General features: G+C 42.5%; 1 protein-coding gene across 1 annotated transcript in view; it reads left to right on the top strand.

Moving 5' to 3' along the window:
* Positions 1 to 3460: 3460 nt before the first annotated feature.
* WWTR1 (WW domain containing transcription regulator 1) overlaps positions 3461 to 19820 on the top strand; it is a 130733-nt gene continuing 114373 nt past the window's right edge. The window contains exons 1-2 of the mRNA XM_081064085.1: positions 3461 to 3828; positions 4258 to 4691. Coding sequence (XP_080920211.1) covers positions 4261 to 4691 — 431 coding nt within the window. The 5' untranslated portion in view covers positions 3461 to 3828; positions 4258 to 4260. The remainder of the gene's footprint in view (positions 3829 to 4257; positions 4692 to 19820) is intronic.

Raw genomic sequence — 19820 nt, 5'->3', positions numbered from 1 at the left:
GAGTTCTTGGCCTTCTGTAATGTATAAATATCGTAAATTTGTTACTGGTACATAAAATTTCCTGTACTTTGTATCTGTTCTTGTGTTTTTAAATTATTTGCTACATAAAATTTCTTGTACCAGTACCTAAAACAAGTACCTAAATGTAAACAAATAAAAATTTGAATTAAAAAACTAAAACGAAACATTTTTCCCCTGAAAGTTTATGCCAAAAACGTGGGTGCGGATTATGCACGGGAATGCATTTTACACAGCAAAATATGGTATTTGGACAAAATACTTTAATACTGATTGGGTCAGTTTCTGTATCTGTAAAATGGGGATATATATTATCTATTCTTTGGGTCTCCATGAGACTTAAATCACAACCACTATTTGTTGAGTGCTTTAGTATGTAACAATTTATATTAAGAACATTATTTGCATTTTTTAAATTTAATCCTTAGAATTCCTGTTTTTAAAAACTTCCAAAGCGGCCGAAAACAGTATCCATTTTACTTACTCACAGTTGTACAGTTTGGGCTGGGCTAGGCTCTGGGGTTCTTTTATTGGTCTTGATGTGTTTGCTGGGGCCCCGATGCAGCTCAGACGCAGGGGGGCTGGATGTTTCCCTCTCTCTACATATCTCAGGGCCCCTCTCTCTGTCCACGTGGTTTCTCTAGCAGCGTAGTTGGACTTCTTACCTAACGGCTTAGATCTCCCAATAGTACAAAAGCAGAAACGTCCACACCTTCTGGGGGTTAACGGGGGGAGTAGCAATGCTTCACTACTGCATTTTCCTGGTAAGGCAAGTCACTAGCCCAGTCCAGATTCAAGTGGAGGGACTCCATGAGGGTGTGACTAACAGGGAGGGTGGTCCGTTGAAGGGCAGAGATGTCACAGACCACCACAATATTATCTCCAATTCGTAAATGAATAATCTGTGACTTAGGGAGGCTAAGATACTTGTGCAATGTAGAGAGCAGAGCTAGGCACTTCAAAGCTTGTGTTCTAAATCATGGGTCAACCTATAAAATTTGTACAGGCAGACCCCATTCTATTGTGCTTCACAGATGTTGCTTTTTTTTATTATTTTTTTTTAAACAAATTGAAGGCATGACGCTCCACCAGCATAAAGATTATGACTCACTTGATGGCGATACTTACTTTATTGTGGTGGTCTGGAATCATCGAACCTGCAATAATATCTCCAAGGTATGCCTTCCTGTATAGTGTTTGGATCTAGAATCCTATGAGGTGGATACTGTTATTGTCCCTAATTTACAAAAGAGGAAATCCAGGAATAGAGACCTTAAATATTTTGCTTGAGATGACGGGAGTATTTTGCTGTAGAGATTATACATTAATTCACTATACCATGCTGCACCGTATGGGTGGTACCTGATACATACAAGACACATGTAAATGTTATTTAATCTGAAGCTATTGTTTGAAGGACTAAAGACTGAAGCAAATCTCTTCAATCATCCACTATCATATCTGATAGGCGAGTTTACCCCTTGAGTTATTTTGTGATCAGGGCAGTTTTCATTTCTGGTATCTGCTCCTCTTTCCTCTGCTGTCCATTTCTTGAAGCTTGGAAAGGAATGAAGACAACACCCTTGCCCATCCAATCCAAACCCTCATTCTCACTGGACCATTAGCCACATGGCTCCCTCAGCATTTTCTTCTCTTGTAGCAGCCAGGTACGCCTTACAAAGCAAGACCTTCCTTCTTGGGTCAGGACTTTACTGGAGTAGAGCTGGCCTCAAGTTCCCATCCTTTAATTATCAGGTCGGCCTTGCGGTTTCTGAATTAGTAACCATTTGGTCCCAGTCACTTCCTCTAGTTTCCTAGCTAATTTACCCATTGTTGAAACTGTGTGGCTTCTGAAGATAACTTTTGCAAAGATGCTATTTCCTGTGAGTGACCTGTAGTAGCTTCCCCCTTCCCTCTGTGGGTCCTGTGGGCAGAGGACTTGCTGTATGGGAAATCGGAAGTCCCAGACTCTCCTGAAAGGAGCCATACTCTGCTTATCTTTGAAGGTGACCACAGGGCTTTTTCTAAGGCAGCTCTGATTTTCCCTACTCTGCGGAGAGTCTGGAATCAGGCTACACCCTCAAGAATAGATAATGGGAGAAGGTGGCTCATTTTGGTGGGCTCTGCATTCACTGTCGTCAGCCGTTGAGGGAGTGGCTCCAAATACTACCAAGGCAAAACTATAGGGTGGCCTTGTTTTTCCTGTAAACTTGTCTCCTTCAAGGCAACTCCAGATGTTGCTTTTGACTTTATTTCGCCTTATAAAAATGTTGAGGCACGTATTTGCACTCAATACAATTCTATTTTATTTAACAAACAAGTACGTACGTAGGCAGGCAGGATGCTGTTCAAAGTGATTTACATATATTGCGTCTTTTGACTTATATCATAAACTACTATATGAATCAAATCCGGTGAGGTAGGGGTGAGGTAGCGTGATTTACCCAGCAGCCACTCTCTGTTTCCCCCAATGGCGAGGAGACAGGGAGGCAAGGAGCTGAGCCGCGCAGGGGGGCGAGGCCGCCTACTGCCTGCCGCAGCTGTCTTGCCAGGCTAGATGTAGGGGCAAGGGGTCTCCACCCCTTGCCCACATTCATTCGGTGGGAGGGTGGGTGGTTTTTTCCGGGTCACTGGTGCACCCTCTTTACTCCCAGCCACCTGCTCGGGTTCCATCCCGGTTCCAGGCTCTCTGGAGGGCGTCAGGGACATTCCAATCCTCCCACTACCCGCGCGGATGTGGCGGGGGAGGGGAGCGCGACTGCTGTCCCTTTCCAGCACCCAACTTTGACTGAGTTTCTCTTCTATCCCTGGTGATCTGAGTCACCCCGGAGAGGAAACTAAGCATTGATGAACAGTGTGAAGTTTGTTTGTTTACAACGCACCCGTTGGCGAAGCCGCATCTCTAACGACAGGGGCACTTTTTGGGCACCGTCTACACTGGAGCAGACAATTGAAAGCCAAACAGCTCAGATGCCTCCTCACCAGACCAAATATGGTCACAAGCGCTAAGCAGTCTCCCGTGGAAAGGCTGGCCTTGTTGGTGTCTCCCCGCGCAGGGGCGCACCCGGGCCCGCCCTCGGGCAGAAGCACGGATCAGTGTGGCGCTCCGGCGGCTCCGGCCTCGGCGCCCCGCACGACGGGAGGGCGCGGCGCCCGGGACCAGCCCTTCCTGGGCCTGGGCCCCTCACCCGCGTGCCCTCCGCCTTCCCCCGCCTTGGTTTCGGTCCACAAGTCCTTGATTAAACAGGCTCGGGTCACTTTCCCTTTGATCCCGCCCCAAGTCCCTGGTAAACTCAAAGGAATGCAGATCCAGAGCTCCGCGGGAGAGGTCCGAGCGACCTGAAGGAGTGGGTGGGGGGCACCCGTCTCCTCTTAGCCAGCAAAGCGCCCATTACGCCCAAGGTTTTCTAGAGCCGGGCTGGGGGAGGAGGAGGAGGAGGAGGAAAGGGAGGGACGAGATGGGGCCAGCAGGCTCAGGACTTGGAGGTCATGCATAATTCAACAGCTCAACTTTCGGGCCCGCCTCTTTCCTGGGAGTGGGAGTTTGCTCCAAACTTTGTTTATGGGACAGTCCGGGAGCCGCGGCGGCCGTGCATTCTGCTTCTCCGCCTCCTCCTCCGGGAGCGCGAACGCCTGAGGCCAGTTCGGGGGATGTGAGAGCCGAAGCCCCGCGGCTGCCAGGCACCGAGTCGGGTCGGGATTTGCCAGCCGGGCTCCCGGCTCCAGCCCTGCAAGCTCGGGAAGCGCCAGAGTGACCCAGGCCCGACGGCGGCCGCCGCGCGCCCAGACTCGGCTTCGCCGCGCGCCCAGGTAGTGCCGGCTGCAGCGCGCCTGTGCACCCAGCACCACCCCGGGGCGCCTGGTCCTCGGGCTTCCGGACTCCAGATGTCGTGGAGTGGGCTCGGGTTGAGGCTTCTCGGCGTGGGGGTGGGGGGGCTGCTTGCTCTGGAAATTTGCGACCTGTGCTTTGCCACCAGCAGTTCAGCAGCGTCCCGAGTGCAGTTACCCCCCTCCCCCGCCGCCCTTCCTTCTCCTCCTCCTCTTAGTAACTTCTTCGAGAAAGTTGCATAATTGTTGAGGCCAGGAGGGACCCCTCCCCCATCCGGCTGGTCTCACTGCTGAGTGTCTGGGATCCCGAGGCGGACACCTAGCTGTCTGTTTTCTTTTCTCTTTTCTCCTCATCCCCCCTCCTTCGACTTGAAAGATTATAAAAGGCCGATTTGACCCTTCTCGTTGCAGAAGATGAATCCAGCCTCGGCGCCCCCTCCGCTCCCGCCACCCGGGCAGCAAGTGATCCACGTCACGCAGGACCTAGACACGGACCTCGAAGCTCTTTTCAACTCGGTCATGAACCCCAAACCCAGCTCGTGGAGGAAGAAGATCCTGCCCGAGTCGTTCTTCAAGGAGCCCGACTCCGGCTCGCACTCGCGCCAGTCGAGCACCGACTCGTCCGGCGGCCACCCGGGGCCCCGGCTGGCGGGCGGCGCCCAGCACGTCCGCTCGCACTCGTCGCCTGCGTCCCTGCAGCTGGGCACCGGCGCCGGCGCCGCGGGCAGCACCGCGCAGCAGCACGCGCACCTCCGCCAGCAGTCCTACGATGTGACCGACGAGCTGCCGCTGCCCCCGGGCTGGGAGATGACCTTCACGGCCACTGGCCAGAGGTACTTCCTCAAGTAAGTCAGCCTGGAGCCGGGGCGCATCGTCGCGACGCCCCCGGCGCGCGTGCGCGTGGGTGAATGTGCGATGCCGTGTCTTTCCACAATTCTTTCCCAGAGATCTGGGAAGCTGGAAGTAGGAAGCGAGTCTCCGGATGTTGGAATTGTAAGGCATCAGAAGCAGAGTCTGGCCATGTTCTTTAAGGGTCCTGGACATCCCAAGAGAATCGGGACATGGAAACTCTTTGAGGGAGGAGGAAAAAAATAAAGTAGATTTGGGGGGATTCTCAGGAAACACACAGGTGACTTTGCCCTGAATCTGGAGTATTGATACAGACTCCTGGGCACAGACCCTTATCCCCTTCCTTGCCCATTTCAAGTCAGTTAACTCAGAGCCTGCCGGCTCCAGCGGGATGTGCCACCAAGATAAAGGCGAGAAAGTCTCCGAGGCTTGGGGAGGAGAGGGACTGTTGGTAGTGTAGGTGGTCTGCAGTCTCTCCATTCTTGGGGAAAGCACGCTGGAAAAGCGAACACTGCTTGGTAGGCCTTATTGCTCCCAGCTGGGTAGTGTAATGGGCACACAGCATGGTGATGTAATTAGCAACTGTGTGGTGCAGTCGTTGTGGGCCGGACAAATGAATTCTGTGGAAATTGGGTCAGGAGTTTTATTATGTCGTACTTGGTAACCTAAAATACCACCGAATCGGGAGCCTGCTTTGTCATTCTTCTTCCCTTCACATTGTTTCGGCTTTTTGATGTGATGAATTTTATGTTAGCTTTCGATTAGACTCTACAGGAAAATGTGTTCCCAGACATAATGAACATTCTTTCAGTTGTGGTACCCTAAGAGGATTATATTCCAGAGGAGAAACCAAGCTGGAACTTGAACTGCAACCAGTGAGGTCACGGCGGGTCAGGTTGTCCATGGCCCAGATGGAAGTCGGGCCAGTCGGACCACTTGTTTCAGGATTGCCTCACCGACCCGCTGTTCACTGCCACCCAGGGAAGCTGCTAGCCTAAAATCCTGCCTTCAGAGTTTATTTATTTAGAGCCCATGTTTCTTTGATGGAGTAGCCTTAGTTTAAAAGTTATGTTAAGACACTATGTATTATGTTAAAAACATAATCAGTCCTTTTGATACTTTGATTGCTATGTGAGGGCCCTAATAATGAATACACAGTAATGGATGGGGTTTATTGTAACCAACTCTTTGACTCACACTGGTGACCAATTATTCCTTCCCTCTCCCAAAGCTGTTGACATCTTGTGCAGGGAGGAGTTCTTTATTTTGTTTCTGGGTTGGTGCAATGCTGACAAGTACTTGTTCTGAAACAGACTTAATGGTCATTTTATTCCAACACGGGTCTGCTCCCAGTTACTCAGTGATAGTGTGGACCCGTAGGCAGTTCTTTGACTTTTAAATGGCTGGTAGAATTCAAGTATGTGATGTAATAACGTGACGTTTTTCTAAATGTGACAATGCTGATCTAAAGGATGACATCAGTTTCTGTAATACATAAAGGTCCAAAAATAGCTAACATCTTGTGTTAAGTTTACTTAGGTAAATGCAGTTTTGAATATTTTATTGTGCCTTTTATAGAAATGGACTTAAAAGCCACAATAATTTACAAAAATTTGGGGGCTCTTGTTTTGGACCCAAATGATTTTTAAACTGTGTTTATGAATGCACACACACAAATACATAAGAAATAAGAGCTGGGCTAGCCCCAATGTCTGAGGAAAACTAGGAAAAAAAGACCCTCACGCAAAACAAAACAATTACCTCATATACATTTTGAACATTTGGAGTAGCTGAGAACTATGTTTGAAACTAGGGCAAGAATGGAAATTAGCCTTGTGTTTAGAGAAAGTTGCTTTGACCCTTCTGCCCATCCCCCAATGACAACCAACCCCAACCCAAAGTAAAGTGCATCTTCATTTCACTTTGGATAGTCAGTGAAGACAATAGCTGAAAAAATGGACCTGATCCGATGCTATCCCTGAAAATTTTTTGGTCAAGTAGCTAAGGGAATTTAAGAAATCAAGTCATCGTGACTATTGTCTTTCAAGATAAGCAAACTGCCAAGATCTCTCTGAGTTTCTTTTGGAACTTCGTTTAAAGTTGGGATAAGGTAAATGTTATAAGTCACACTTTGTTACACAGCCTCAAAGGGCAGTGCATTTCGGTAGATTAAGTAGAAGTTTGAAAAATGATGGCAACTGACCCTGAATTAATTTTCATAAAATCTACCCATTACTGTGCTCCATCATCTGTGAAATGAAACTAACAGTAGAATCTTATGTTAAGAGTTGAGGTCTTTATAAATCAGAAATCAGAGTATTTTAGAATTGACAAGGTCTTTTTTTGGCTAGAAAACTGAAGCCAGGGAAGGGTGACTGTGTGACTGAGAAAATCATGTGATTATTTAATGGTGGACCCTGATTCGACCTCTAATCTGTTGCCCTCTGCTTACAGAGCAGTTTTCCGTTTTCCCCATTCCCACTTTTATCCCCATGTCACTTCACCAGCTGAACAATGAGCTTTATGGGAAAGAAAGCCTGGACATGTAAGACGCTTTAAAGAGCTTTTTGTCATTTTCTCAGGTAAGAATGTTCCTAGGTTTATAATGTGATCCCTTTCTGGTGGTACCTCTTAAGGGGCACCTTTTCGTTCAAACTGTTCCTGTGGTGTTCAAGCATTCCTTTAGGGTAACATGTAACCAGGGACAGGACCAAATGTTAAAACACGTGGCCTCTGAAAACTCCGCATTGTTCCTGCTGGCCTCTAAAGCCCATAATCAGGCTGCGGTGTGTGTAGGTGTTGGGCTCTTAGCAACCTGGCACACTGACTTTGAACACTGATCACATTAAAATTCTTAAAAATTTCTGCTTGTAAATGGAATACATATTTATTGTACATAAACCAGGAAGTAGAGCATTATAAAGAATAAAATGATCTGGCTTCAGTAGAACTTTCCATTCTTGAAGAAAATTTTTATTTGAAAAAACGTTCTATAAGAAAAGATATTTTATCCCCCCCCTCTTCAATGGAATCCCAGTTATAATATTTGCATGCCACTCCCAATTTTTAGTAATCATTTTAGTGTTTTGCCTTTTTAAAAAATATGTGGTAGAAAATTATTTTCCTCAAAATGATCTTGGTAACAAATTCAACAGAACAGAAGAACTTTTGTTGAAAAACAATGGTTTCCTTCACCTCCTCAAGGTTCACAGGGGGAACCTTCTAATTTTTTTAACTGTTTCTATATTTAATTTAGATTGTTACCGCCTTAACCTTAAGTAATATGCATTTACCACTATTTTTGGATTTATCAACTTTTAACTTCTTATATGAAAGTGAAATGTAACTTCTTAAGCTGTTTTTAATTCCTCTCCCAAATGTGATTTTATATTGTTTTTATTTACTCTGCTATATCACCTTTGTTTCTTTTTTTGGTCAAGTTTTGACCAAATTAAACATTTTATTCATAAATTATTCTTAAAGTTGAAAATCCATAGGCAATATTTACATTATTTCAATTCCATAAATATAATTCATTGCCTTGTGTATTAGATTAGATTAGATTTTAGACTTGCACATTGGGTCTGATGTCACACGCCTGGGCCAATCAAAGGAGGATATATCCAGCATCAAAGTCAAACAGATTCTCTCTTTTCACTCTTATCAGTTTTTTAAATTTGTGTCACCTTTTAGTTTCCTTACACGTGTATCTTGACTTTCTTAAACATTTTTTCTAATAGCCTTTTTAAATGTTTCCATGTTATTTGCCTTTATTATGATCTCAAAATTTTCTAGGCTCTTAATCCCATCAATTCTATCAAGTCTTCTTTCCCGAAGCTTTTATGCCCAGATTCCTTTATCTTTCTGTGCCATTCTGGATTCTGATTACTCTCTAGGTCTCCAACAGTTATCATCCTGGGACTTCTCTTTACTTCTCTCCATGGCTGAGAGTGCTGTTTCCTTTTTCCATGTCTTCCTGTGTGTGTGTGTGTGTGTATGCCCTCATTTTGCTGGAGTGCATGCTTGAGTAACTCCTTAAGAAAAGTTTGTGAGATATAAATTTTTCAAATTCTTTTCAATTCGAAAATGTTTATTTTAAACGTTTTAAATTTATTTTCTTAAAAAAGAACTGACTTTGGCTTGGTTTTTTCAGTTTATCTTTGGATGACAATATAATCTAATTGTTCTCATGAAGGGCTTTTTGTCATTCAAAAAATATTGCTTGTTGCCTCAGTTTCTTTGTAAAATGAGGATAGCAATACCTATTTCATAGTATTTTGAAAGATTAGATGAGACAACATATTTGAAGTGTCTGGCACATGGTAGACTTTCAATACAATTTCCTTCTTGCCTCCCCTGGCCTCTGTCCCCATGTACATGCACTGTCTACCTGGCCAAAATCAGATGCAGGAAACTTGGCAGTAGAATATGCTGATTTTGACTCTTGGTTATAGTTATGGCTCTGAACGACAACGTGGATCTGGAATTATAAGTCAGTCTTTAAAACTTAAAATAAGGACTGAGGGTCAGTTTTCCTGTTAAAGAACCTAAATAGGAATGCCTACCATAGGTGCCCTTTTGCTTTAGCATCTTAGGATTGAGACTACCTAACCCCTTCTGAGACAGGTCTATTTTTTATTTTTTGGAATCGGGCTTTGTCACGCGGGGTATCACGCGGGGTCTCTGGTCCCGCTCCCCACATAAGAATGCAGGACATAGTGAGGCCAGAAAGGAACACCCACGGAGCCATAGATAGGGGAGTCATACCACTATATTCTCGTTGGCGGCTGGGTTGGAGACATAGGAAGCAGGAGCCACACTATCCACAACCTGCCATCCACTTCTCTCTGCCAACCAACCTCACTCGCTAGCTGCAATCTGCTCTTGCTAGCTCAGCCACCATCTTCTTGCTAGCCTCCATTTTTCTGCTAGAGTAGCCACAGCAGTTATATTAGTGGCCAGTGGCTCACTGGTTACAGCTGACGGCCAACTAGCCACAGCTGATGGCCATCTGATCACAGTTGATGGTTATTTACTACCTGAGCCAGCACCTTTCCACGTGAGGGCGAGAGCCTGGGAACTGCACTCCTGGTTCTGTCCCCACAGGCTTGTAGCTACTAGTTGGGCCGATTTTGTGTGGCATGGAGGGGGGATGGGATGCAGAAGTGGGAGGGATGAAGAGGGGAGGTAATTGACATTTGTGGATGACCTGCTCTGTGCCAGACAAAGCTGAGTCAGTGCTTTGCAGAGAGAGAGCATCAGCTGGGGAGCACGCTCCTGACATACGTATAAAAACTTTTTTTCATAACCCTAGTTGCTTTTATATATATTCTTTCTTAACAGGTACCTGTTATTATCTCATTTTACTGTTGAGGAAACTGAGGCTTGATGTTGAGTAAATGGCCCAGGGTCACATAACAGGTGAGTGGCAGAGACGGGATTAGAATTGTGTGATTCTAAAACCTGCGCTCCTGCCCTTGCACTGTGATGCCTCATGCCAATTACATGACCGTAATTAGGCCGTGTAATTAGGTGTCCCTGGTGACCAGATAACTCGGGAGTGGTGGATGGAGCATTAGAGTTTGCCTCTGAACGTAGTCTGAGTGATCAAATTTGGATCTCTTGGTGCTGGAGAGAGAGAGAGAGGTGATGAAAAACAAAACGAAAACCAGACATGGATAGTATACCTATAGTGCCTGTGTATATTTTACTCGTGTCAAGATTTCCACCATTAAGAAATCCATATAATTTTACAGCAGATGTGAGAGGGAGGACAGATGACCTAATTGAGGTCAGGATCGGGTATACTAGTGAGGACTTTTTGAGAGGGTTAGTTAGATAATGTTAGTAAAGTAGTTTCAAGGAGAAAAAGAGCCAGGTTTCTTCTCATTGCCTTTGTAATTGCAGAGATTGATTGGAAATAAATTGCTGTAGAGGTTTGAGGCAGCATTGAGTCTTAATTTTTGTTTATTGACCAACTGAGTTAAGCGTTGTAGGAATTATAGTCTTATATATCATCCCTTCCTTCTCCTTCCTCCTTCATTTAAATATTTAACCACAGGAGAGGGTGATAGAAATAAAGGAATCAACCAATCCAGGGAACAACTTTTTGAAGGGTGATTTGGAAAACTAAGGATTAAAGTAATTAGCTTATTATTGAAGGGCAGATTTTGAGGGGATGGCCCTTCCACTGGTCTGTGGGGTCCATGAATATTTTAGTGTATTAAAGTGTTGGTAGAGCAGTATTTTCCAGAGTATATTCTTTGGAACCCTAGTTCATTCAGGTGCTCTGTGAATAAAGGGTTTCTGGACCAATAGGTTTAGGATAAGTTGCATGCTCTATCCCCTCTTGGAATTCACAATATACATTAAAGGCTCCAAAGTCACTTATTACAAAAACTAGTTTATTTTTGTTTAAGCCAATATTTCACAAACTTATGTGATTTTTGAACATTTTTATTACAACTGTTATCTATAATGATCCACCCAGGAATGTTCTATAGATCACACTTTGGGAAACCTTTCTGTGACCTTCACTATTCTTATAGTTGAGAATTTAATGTTTGAGTCCAGTTATACTTTTTCTTGTCAGTGTGCTTTGTGTATACAAATATATATAACAGTTTCATTTATATGTCTTGATTTAATAGTCAATTACCAATGCTTAGAGATGAGAAATGGCCCTAAATATCAGACAAGTGGGATATGACAAAGGAAAAACAATTACAGTACAGTTTGATAGTATCACAATACTGGTTTTATTTTAAAAAGTGTGGGTATGTATGTGTGTGTCTGTGTGAGAGAGAGAGAGAGAGAGAGAGGGAGAGAGAGAGAGAGAGAGAGAGAGAGAGAGAGAAAGGGAAGATACATACCAAAAATGTGTACAAGCTTCATTTTTAGGATTATGGATGATTTTTCTTGTATACTTTCTGCCTTTTTGTATGTTTCAAGTGTCCTACAAGAAATGTATTTCTTTTTAAATTGGTTTGGCGGAGGGGAGGTTATAAAAACCACAAGAGAAAGAAAAGGAAGAATCAGTGGAGTGGTAGATTTGGGTAGGTGTGGGGCGTAGGGGAATCTTATCCCACAGCTCAGTAACTGAAGCCTGGAGCTTATGTTACTGAGGGGATGCTCTTTGGGAACTACTTGTGTTTTTTCTTTTTTGGGTTATTTTCTTTAGAAATGAACTGACACAGTGATTACTAAAGTCTTACCCAAGAATTCTCTATAAAAGTCACCTCAGAATAAGTAGGCTTATGGTAAGTCTTAGGTCATATAGATTTCCTTCAGCTTATTCTTTCTGTGTGTGCTCTCTTTCCTAGAATTCTAGCTTTTATTTAATATTCCATCTAGGCACAGCAGAAGATAAATAAGGAAGGAACAATCGATGTTCACTTGTTTGGTGCTGTTAGATGAAGTGAAATCAGGTGAATATATGCAAAGTGCTTAGAGCTATGCCTGGCGCAGTGAGCACTGTTGAAAGTTTGCTGCTGTTACTGTTTTCAGCTGAGATGGAGATGAGGGCTGTGATCTCCCAGGACCTTCCCTTTGTGGTGCCTTAAAGGAACATTAGCTATTTCAGCATTTATAAGGAAAAAGCATTGCACTCCTCTTGTGTGCTAGCGCTATGCAGTGTGGCATGAGGGGAGAAATGTGTGCCTTGTTTCCCAACCTCAGGCAGCTGACGGTCTAGCTGGAGAGACAGGGAGAACTAAGACAAAACCAGGCTAAACAGCTGCCTTCTGACCTGTGTGGCGATAGCGCTAGAACAGCTGCCCTCTGTGTGTTGGAAGCTCTTGTGAGATGTGTCATAATAAGGCAGTCGTTTCTATTATGGTTACAGGTCTGAAATGTGCAGCCGTATGGAATGTTTTGGTTTCTCCCATTGGCTGTGTGCCCTCTGGTTTCAGAAATTTGGCACAAGCTATTACCTGTGTCTGGAACATGATTTCCCTGCTTTTTGTCTGGTTAACTCATATACCACCTTCATGCATCAGCTTAGATGCCATCCCTGCAGGAGGTTTTCCCTGACTCACAACCCCCATGCTAGTTTAGATGCTCCTGCTCTGTTCTCCCAGAGCCCTTTGTGTCTCCCCAACTGTAGCACGTCTGCCATATTACTGTTGAATTATTTCTCTTTCTACTGTACTGTAATCTCCATGAGGGCAAGAATGATGCTTGTCGTGCTTGTTATTATATAACCTGAGCACAGTGCCTGGCACATAGGTAGGTTCTTGATAAGGAAGAATCCTGTTATACTGTCTTTCAACCATTTGTACTGCCAGCTTGCACCTTGGAATTCCTCACAGGAATCTGCCATGTTCAGGAATGTGATTCCATCCTGTCTATGCCCTTTGGCTGACAGTTTAGAATCATAGCTCCATATACTAAATGCAGTTTAAGAGGAAGATGGATGGTGGGTAGGTAGGTGTTCAGAGAAGTCTCTGTAAAGGTGGTTGGACATAAATGGAGCCTTGGAAAATGGGAAGAATGTGTGTAGGTGGGCAAAGAGACCTTCTAGGAAAGGAGATAGGAAGAGAAGTGCAGAGGCAGAAATGCTGAGGGTATGTTTTTGAGGCCAAGGAAGACCTGGCCTGATATGGGTTAAAAGGTAAGTGTTGGTTGCGAGGTGACGTTGCATGCCACTGAGTCTTTAGAACCTCGGCTAGGATGGGCACACTGGCCTTTGGTTAGTAAATGTCAACGTCCTCATCCCTTTATTCTGAGATATGCCAATCCTAGCTTTATCTGAATGTAGCATAAGACCCCGCCATTGTCCCCTGTGTTGAGATCTTCCTAGTTGTTTAGGGAACTAAGCATTTTATACTAACCTAAGAGTCTGAAATGACAGAGCTTTTTATAACAATGCATCCATCCATCTGTCCATCCGTAGACCATCCATCTGTCATGTGTTCAGTGTAGCCTCTGCAGTTCCACAATTGTGGGTGGTCTCTGCTGTTTGACTCAGGCCCACCCCCTCTGAATCGGCCATTTCTGCTTGTAAATGAAGAGCTTGTGGGTCTGCTTGTTCCCAGAATACTCTCTTGTGGTTTTGGATAGTTTCTCATTTCTTCTGAGGTTGATCAACTGGGCCCAGACAAAATTCAGTCTGCAACCACAGTTAACCCACCAAGGCCCACCTAGGCCATTCCCTAAGGATGCCTGGCCAAGCAGCCAGTAGCTTCCCTCTTAGGAGTATCTTCCTGAACTCTTACTAAAGCTCTTTGAGAGCCTTTTTACACTAAGTCACGATGTTAAGTCATATTAATGTGTTTAGATGACTTCTTTAAATTAAAAAACAAAACAAAACTTTTTGAAAGGTAATAAATACATGTAAAATGATAAAAGATTCAAACAGTTCCGAAGCATATACTGTGAAAAGTCTCTCTTCCACCCTCCCTTAGTCCTCTAGTTCCCTCCCCAAAATACCAGTTTGTTTGTCTTTTTAGAGAAACGCTATGTGAGTACAAGCATGCATATGTATATGTAAATTAAATGGATATACCCATCTAGACTATTCTCAGTAGAGTACAAAATGGTACACTACCCCTTCCTTTTTTCACTTAGTATATCTTGGTATTCATTCTTCTGGACATAAATACTGCTTTATTTCTTTAAGGACTGTAGTATTCCATTGTATGGGTGTACTATAATTTTAAAAAATTGATTCCCTATTGATGGACACCTACGTTGTTTCTGATTTTCTCTTTTAAATTATAAAAATAATATATGCTCAAACACAACCAGAGGGAAGAAAGTGGAAAATAAATTATTCTGATCTTCCCTGGATCCCTATTTAGAAAGAACCACTGTTAACACTTTATCCAGAGATGTTCTTTGTGCACAGAGCAGCTCTCTGTCTTTTAAATTTATTATCTCTCTAGTTTGTCTATCTAATTTATCATCAACTGTTCTACCTATTAATCAACACACCTACCCTTCTTTTATAAGGGAGATACATAGTCTGGTAAATGCACTGACCAGTTAGATGGGTGCCCAACCAACCAGAACTAATGGCATACCAGTGTGAAGTAGCTGATCATGTATCTCAGAATGTGGTCAGTGTACTGACACCAGTGTGCAAGTGTAACTGGTCCATGACGAGCTAGTACATAAGTCCAGAGTGTTTAGAAACTTTTATAGCAAAATGACATTATTGTGACATCCGAGCACATGATCAGTGTGATTGTCTTGTGGAACAGGGTAGTTTGGGTGTGTCAAAATTCTACGGTGAGTCACTTGTGGACCGAGCTATGTACAAGCCATTCACAATAAAATCACATACATGTCTTGACAGATTGAAAATAAAAAAGATAGTCCTTTACCACAGATGTTTCGAGAATCACTGATCTATCTTTTCTATTAATTCTACTTATTTATACATCCGTCCATTTACCTACCTATCATTTTATTTTCCATCCGTTCTTATAACTATCTTTTATGTATCAACCAGCCAACCAATCATATCTGTCATAAACTTAACAAGAATAATCAGTCTAAGATGTTGAATAGTGAGTCTCAGTACAGAAACAAATTCTACAGCACAAAGGCTGTATATGATCTATTTTCCAGCATACAATGTATTTTATGCCTTTGTGGCCCCTATGCGAACTCATTGCTTTAAAAATATGCTTTGGCACCCTTCAATTCTGAGCACTGAAGGTAAATCCAACTTCTGTTCTTTTTTGTGGCTAATCTACCTGCAAGCATTGTGTCATGCGGGGGACCCTGCTCGCTGCGCCATTTGTTGAGGCGGCCTGCAGGATCTCTAGTCCCGCTCCCCACATAAGAATGCAGGATATGGTGAGGCCAGAAAGGAACACCCACGGAGCCATAGATAGGGGAGTCATATCACTATATTCTCGCTGGCGGCATCTACCTTTCTGCCATCCGAGCTTGCCAGCCACCATCTTCTTGCTAGCCCCCCATTTGCTGCTAGCATAGTCACGGCAGTTATATTGGTGGCCAATGGCTCACTGGTTACAGCTGACGGCCAACTAGCCACAGCTGATGGCCATCCAATCACAGTTGATGACCATTTACTACCTGAGCCAGCACCTTTCCATGTGAGGCCGAGAGCCTGGAAACTGTACTCCTGGCTCTGTCCCCACACATTGCTAGCTACAGATTCAGTAATTAAAAAGTGGTAACTGGAGAAAAACATACATGCTGGATTTTAAATTAAAAATATATATTCCTTTGGTGGCTTTTCTGTCAGTATTAAGATACTGAATATTTGTCTTTCTCCCAGTTTGTCAATGAAAAACATCTTTTGACCAAGGTGTTCAAAGGTTAAGGAAGCAGTTATGGTACCCCGTCAGAAAGTAGAAAATGCAAGCAAATGACAAATGTAACTGAAACAAACAGACATAACTTTTACTGATTGGATTGTATTTTAAAATGCTGGCCTTTTAACATACTTTCATCAAAAAATTAAAGAAAACTGAAGGATATAAAGTGAAAAGTAAGAGTGTGTCACTTACTGCTTTTGCGTGTCTTGCAGGATTTTTTATGCACACACTTGACTTCCCTTACAATAGCACCAGTTGGTTGTTTTGGTATTGTGGGAACCACAACTTAGGTGGTCTTTGTTTCTGGTTGACCCTCAACTTCAGGACTGATCAGAGTATATATGGATTAAATTATGGCGAGCTAGATGTGATGCTTGATGGGGAGGTCTTAGGGTGAAAAGCTTTGTTGGGGTAACTATAGGTCAGAGATTAGGATTTGCTTTGAGATTCGAGAAATTGATGTCCTTGGGGCTCCAAAGCTGATCAGGTTTTCAAGGACTGTCTGATGTGGGCTGTACTGGGATAAAATGGGGATAGAAATTTTAATTGCAGTTTCAGGATTCGCAAGCAGTGACTTAACTATTCTGACACTCTGGAATGAAGCGTTCATAAGAGTGGTTTAATAGCTGGGAAGTTGCTTTGGTAGTGCTGGAAAAGGGGAGAAGTAAAATCATTTAAGGGATATTGAGGTAAATTTGACAGGATTTGGTCATGGATTAGATAAGGGCAGTGAGGAAAAGAGGTGAAAAGGAAATTTGCAGGCTGTGTAATGGCATGAGTGATGGTGCTTCTAATTATAACAAGCAGTACTGGAAGGTTTACAAGAGGTTGAGACAATTTTTAATACTACGTAGAATTTGAGGTGACATTAAGATACCCAAGGGAGATATATAATAGATATATTTTTTAACTGATCTGTCTCCAGATAACTAATCTTTATCTATATCTGTGTAACTACGCGTATAACTATAACCATATATATATGTATATGTATATATATGTATATATATATGTATATATATGTGTATATATATATATATATATATATATATATATATATATATATATAGTTATGCAAGTTCAGCTATGGATGAGACCCCTTAGAGAGAGGTTACAGAGAGTGAGAAAAGAGAAGTCCTGATAGACCCTGTAAAGGAGATGGAGAAGAGACAGCCAGAGATATGGGTGGAAATCCACAAGTAGGCCTGGGGTACTACTTTATGTAATCTAGTTTTTGAAGAGGGAAAAATGAAGAAAATAAGCATCTTAAATAAGGAATGTCCCACTAATTCCCGCTCTGTGGTGTTCTTGCTAAGGAATATAGTTCTCTCACTGTACAGATTCAGTGTCATGTAGGAGGACCACACATTTCTTGTTTAAACAGTCTCTTAAAACAAGGTCTGAAATCAGTTTTATAACTAACCGAGATAAGTTGTAAGACTTGGTAAAAAATATTACTCTGATATGATAATCACTTGCCTTGAGGAAAATTACAGTCTTCAGTCCTAGCTGTGGTAAAACCCTGTCACAGTTTGTAGCTCACAGAGCTGTTATTGCTGGGATGCGTCATATTAATTGCAGCCATAAATATAGCAGATTATGTTTAGAGAGTATCAGTTAAAACTTTATGTTTTGGAATATTATGTTACTGTAGTTTCAGATAAACGTTCATCTTTCCTATCTTTGTTTCTCCATTTGCTGGAACTGATTTTGATACCTGGCAAAGGGGATTCTGAAATTAATGCAGGTAAATGTCCAGGCCGGTTTACCTTTTCACAGTAAGGAGATAAAACACATTTGATTATATTAAACTGGTTTGAATTTGAGTTTGGATACATTTTGTAGTTAAAAGGCCATTCTGTTGCATGTTTTGCTAATATGGGAGCTCCTGGTGGCCTTTTTACTGGTTTGGGTTTTGTATAAACATGTGAGTTTAGTAGGAGGGATTAAGAATTATAAAAGAATTGGTAAACTTCAGTGCTGCTTATAAAATTACTTATGTTTTCTGAAGACACACTCTCCAGTGCTGTTGTCCCCACTTTTATGGGTCTTTGTTTGATGTACTGTGCAGTATAAGCCTATGCACGTAGAACTTTTGCAAATATGGATTCTTCTTACCTAATTACATTATCCAACATACAGTTGGCTATCTGTCCATTTTAACATAAAATCCAACCATAAGTGGATATCGTTGAAAAACTTGAAGGCGGAAAGGCAGGAATGAAGAAAGGATCATTACGCTGTACCCAAGTGTATTTTAAAAATATAATCTCTTTTTTTCCTTAGGCTGTTAACAAAGTTTAGTTATCTTGTCTATGGCCTGAAAACAGTTAAACCTGCATTTACTGATCTTGCATTTCTGTAAGTATGGAGATAAGCAAGGGCTGTACCCTGGGCTTTGGAAAGCTGAGTTCTCAAGTGGAGGTGCGAGGGCTGTAACCCATGCTGTACACAGTGCGGCCATTTTCTGGTAGTTGTCTGTTGCTTACATGTTAATAACTATTAAGTAGTCTGTGATTATTAACAGATATTTAACAGTGGGAGCCGAGTAGGGCATAGGGTCATTATGGACAATGGGGAGTGTCAACATTAAAGAAATGATTTTAAAGGTTAGATCTAGAATTTTTGAAGCTTTTGCCTAAAACTTTGACAGGTGAGTTGCAAAGGATGGACCAGCACAGCCGTTTAAAATTATGAGCCAGAGTGCGGTGAATCAGGTTGTGCCACAGTGCTTTTTCACTTAACCTAATAACTGGCCAGCCCTAGTTAATTGGTTGAAAACCATTAAAAGACTCAGATTTCCCAGTCGCACATGATTTTAGAATGTCCAGCTTGCCTCGTGTGTGAATAAAAGGGTCAGGCTAATTAAGTGAATTGTCCGTACTCCTCTACAAGCCAAGTGTCAGTAACCAGCTGAGTTTTAAGAGTTCTCGGAAGGCCCTTCTGGAGCCTGGTAAACATCTTGGTGACTGGTACGTATCTATTTGGAGTATAGTATTGAGAGCTGCTGAAAAAGAGTATTATAAACTTCCAAGTGAGCAGGGAGGTTAAAACTGATATCGTGGAGCTGCTTCAGCTGAGGTGAAACATATTTACTGACACATATTACAAATGGGTTTTTAAAACAGTGTCTGTTTTGTACAGTGAGAGTCAAGTCTCCAAGAGTAAAACCAAAAAGTTATATTGTGGGGAAAGATGAAAGGATACTATAAAATAAATAATATCTAATACCATTAAAATATCAGGTTTTCTTTCCAAAATATAAATATGAACTTCTAAATGAATGTTTTAAAAATCTGATTTTACTTTGGTTTGTCCAGTGACTTGATACATAAAAGTGATTCTGGCTCTGAATATGTCCAGATCTAGACTGCTACAATAAATAATACATCTGTATAGCGCGTAAAAGATAAATAAACCTCAAATGACATTCTGTTTTAGTAGCAGCATAGAAATTGCTTTTTATTATAATAGGTCAAAAGTAGTTCATTGGCAATAAGCAAAATGTTTTCATCTGTCAGTTCCTAAGACTAGAATAACATTTGATGCAAACTGTATTGGTTCTAACCTTTATCCATGTACAAAATCATTGGTCTATGAAAAGCAAGGAGGGAAGATATTCAAAGGGGTGAGCTGTAGAAATGTTTTGTAGATCCTAGAAGATGGGCACGTGAGAATCTGAAAAGTAGTTCAGGTTGTTTTGCTCTTGCTCTGAATGGATTTTGAACACAAGGAGAGAGTATGTGGAATTAAAAATTGCTGTTTCTGGTCCTAATGGAGAGGCATTTATTTGAACACAGTGGGGAGGATCAAAAATGTTGCTTAAAGGGATAT

This window comes from Rhinolophus hipposideros, assembly GCF_964194185.1.
Source record: "Rhinolophus hipposideros genome assembly, chromosome: 2".
Classification (NCBI taxonomy): domain Eukaryota; kingdom Metazoa; phylum Chordata; class Mammalia; order Chiroptera; family Rhinolophidae; genus Rhinolophus; species Rhinolophus hipposideros.
Note: the sequence above shows the minus strand (reverse complement) of the source record. Positions and strands in the feature narration are given on the sequence as shown.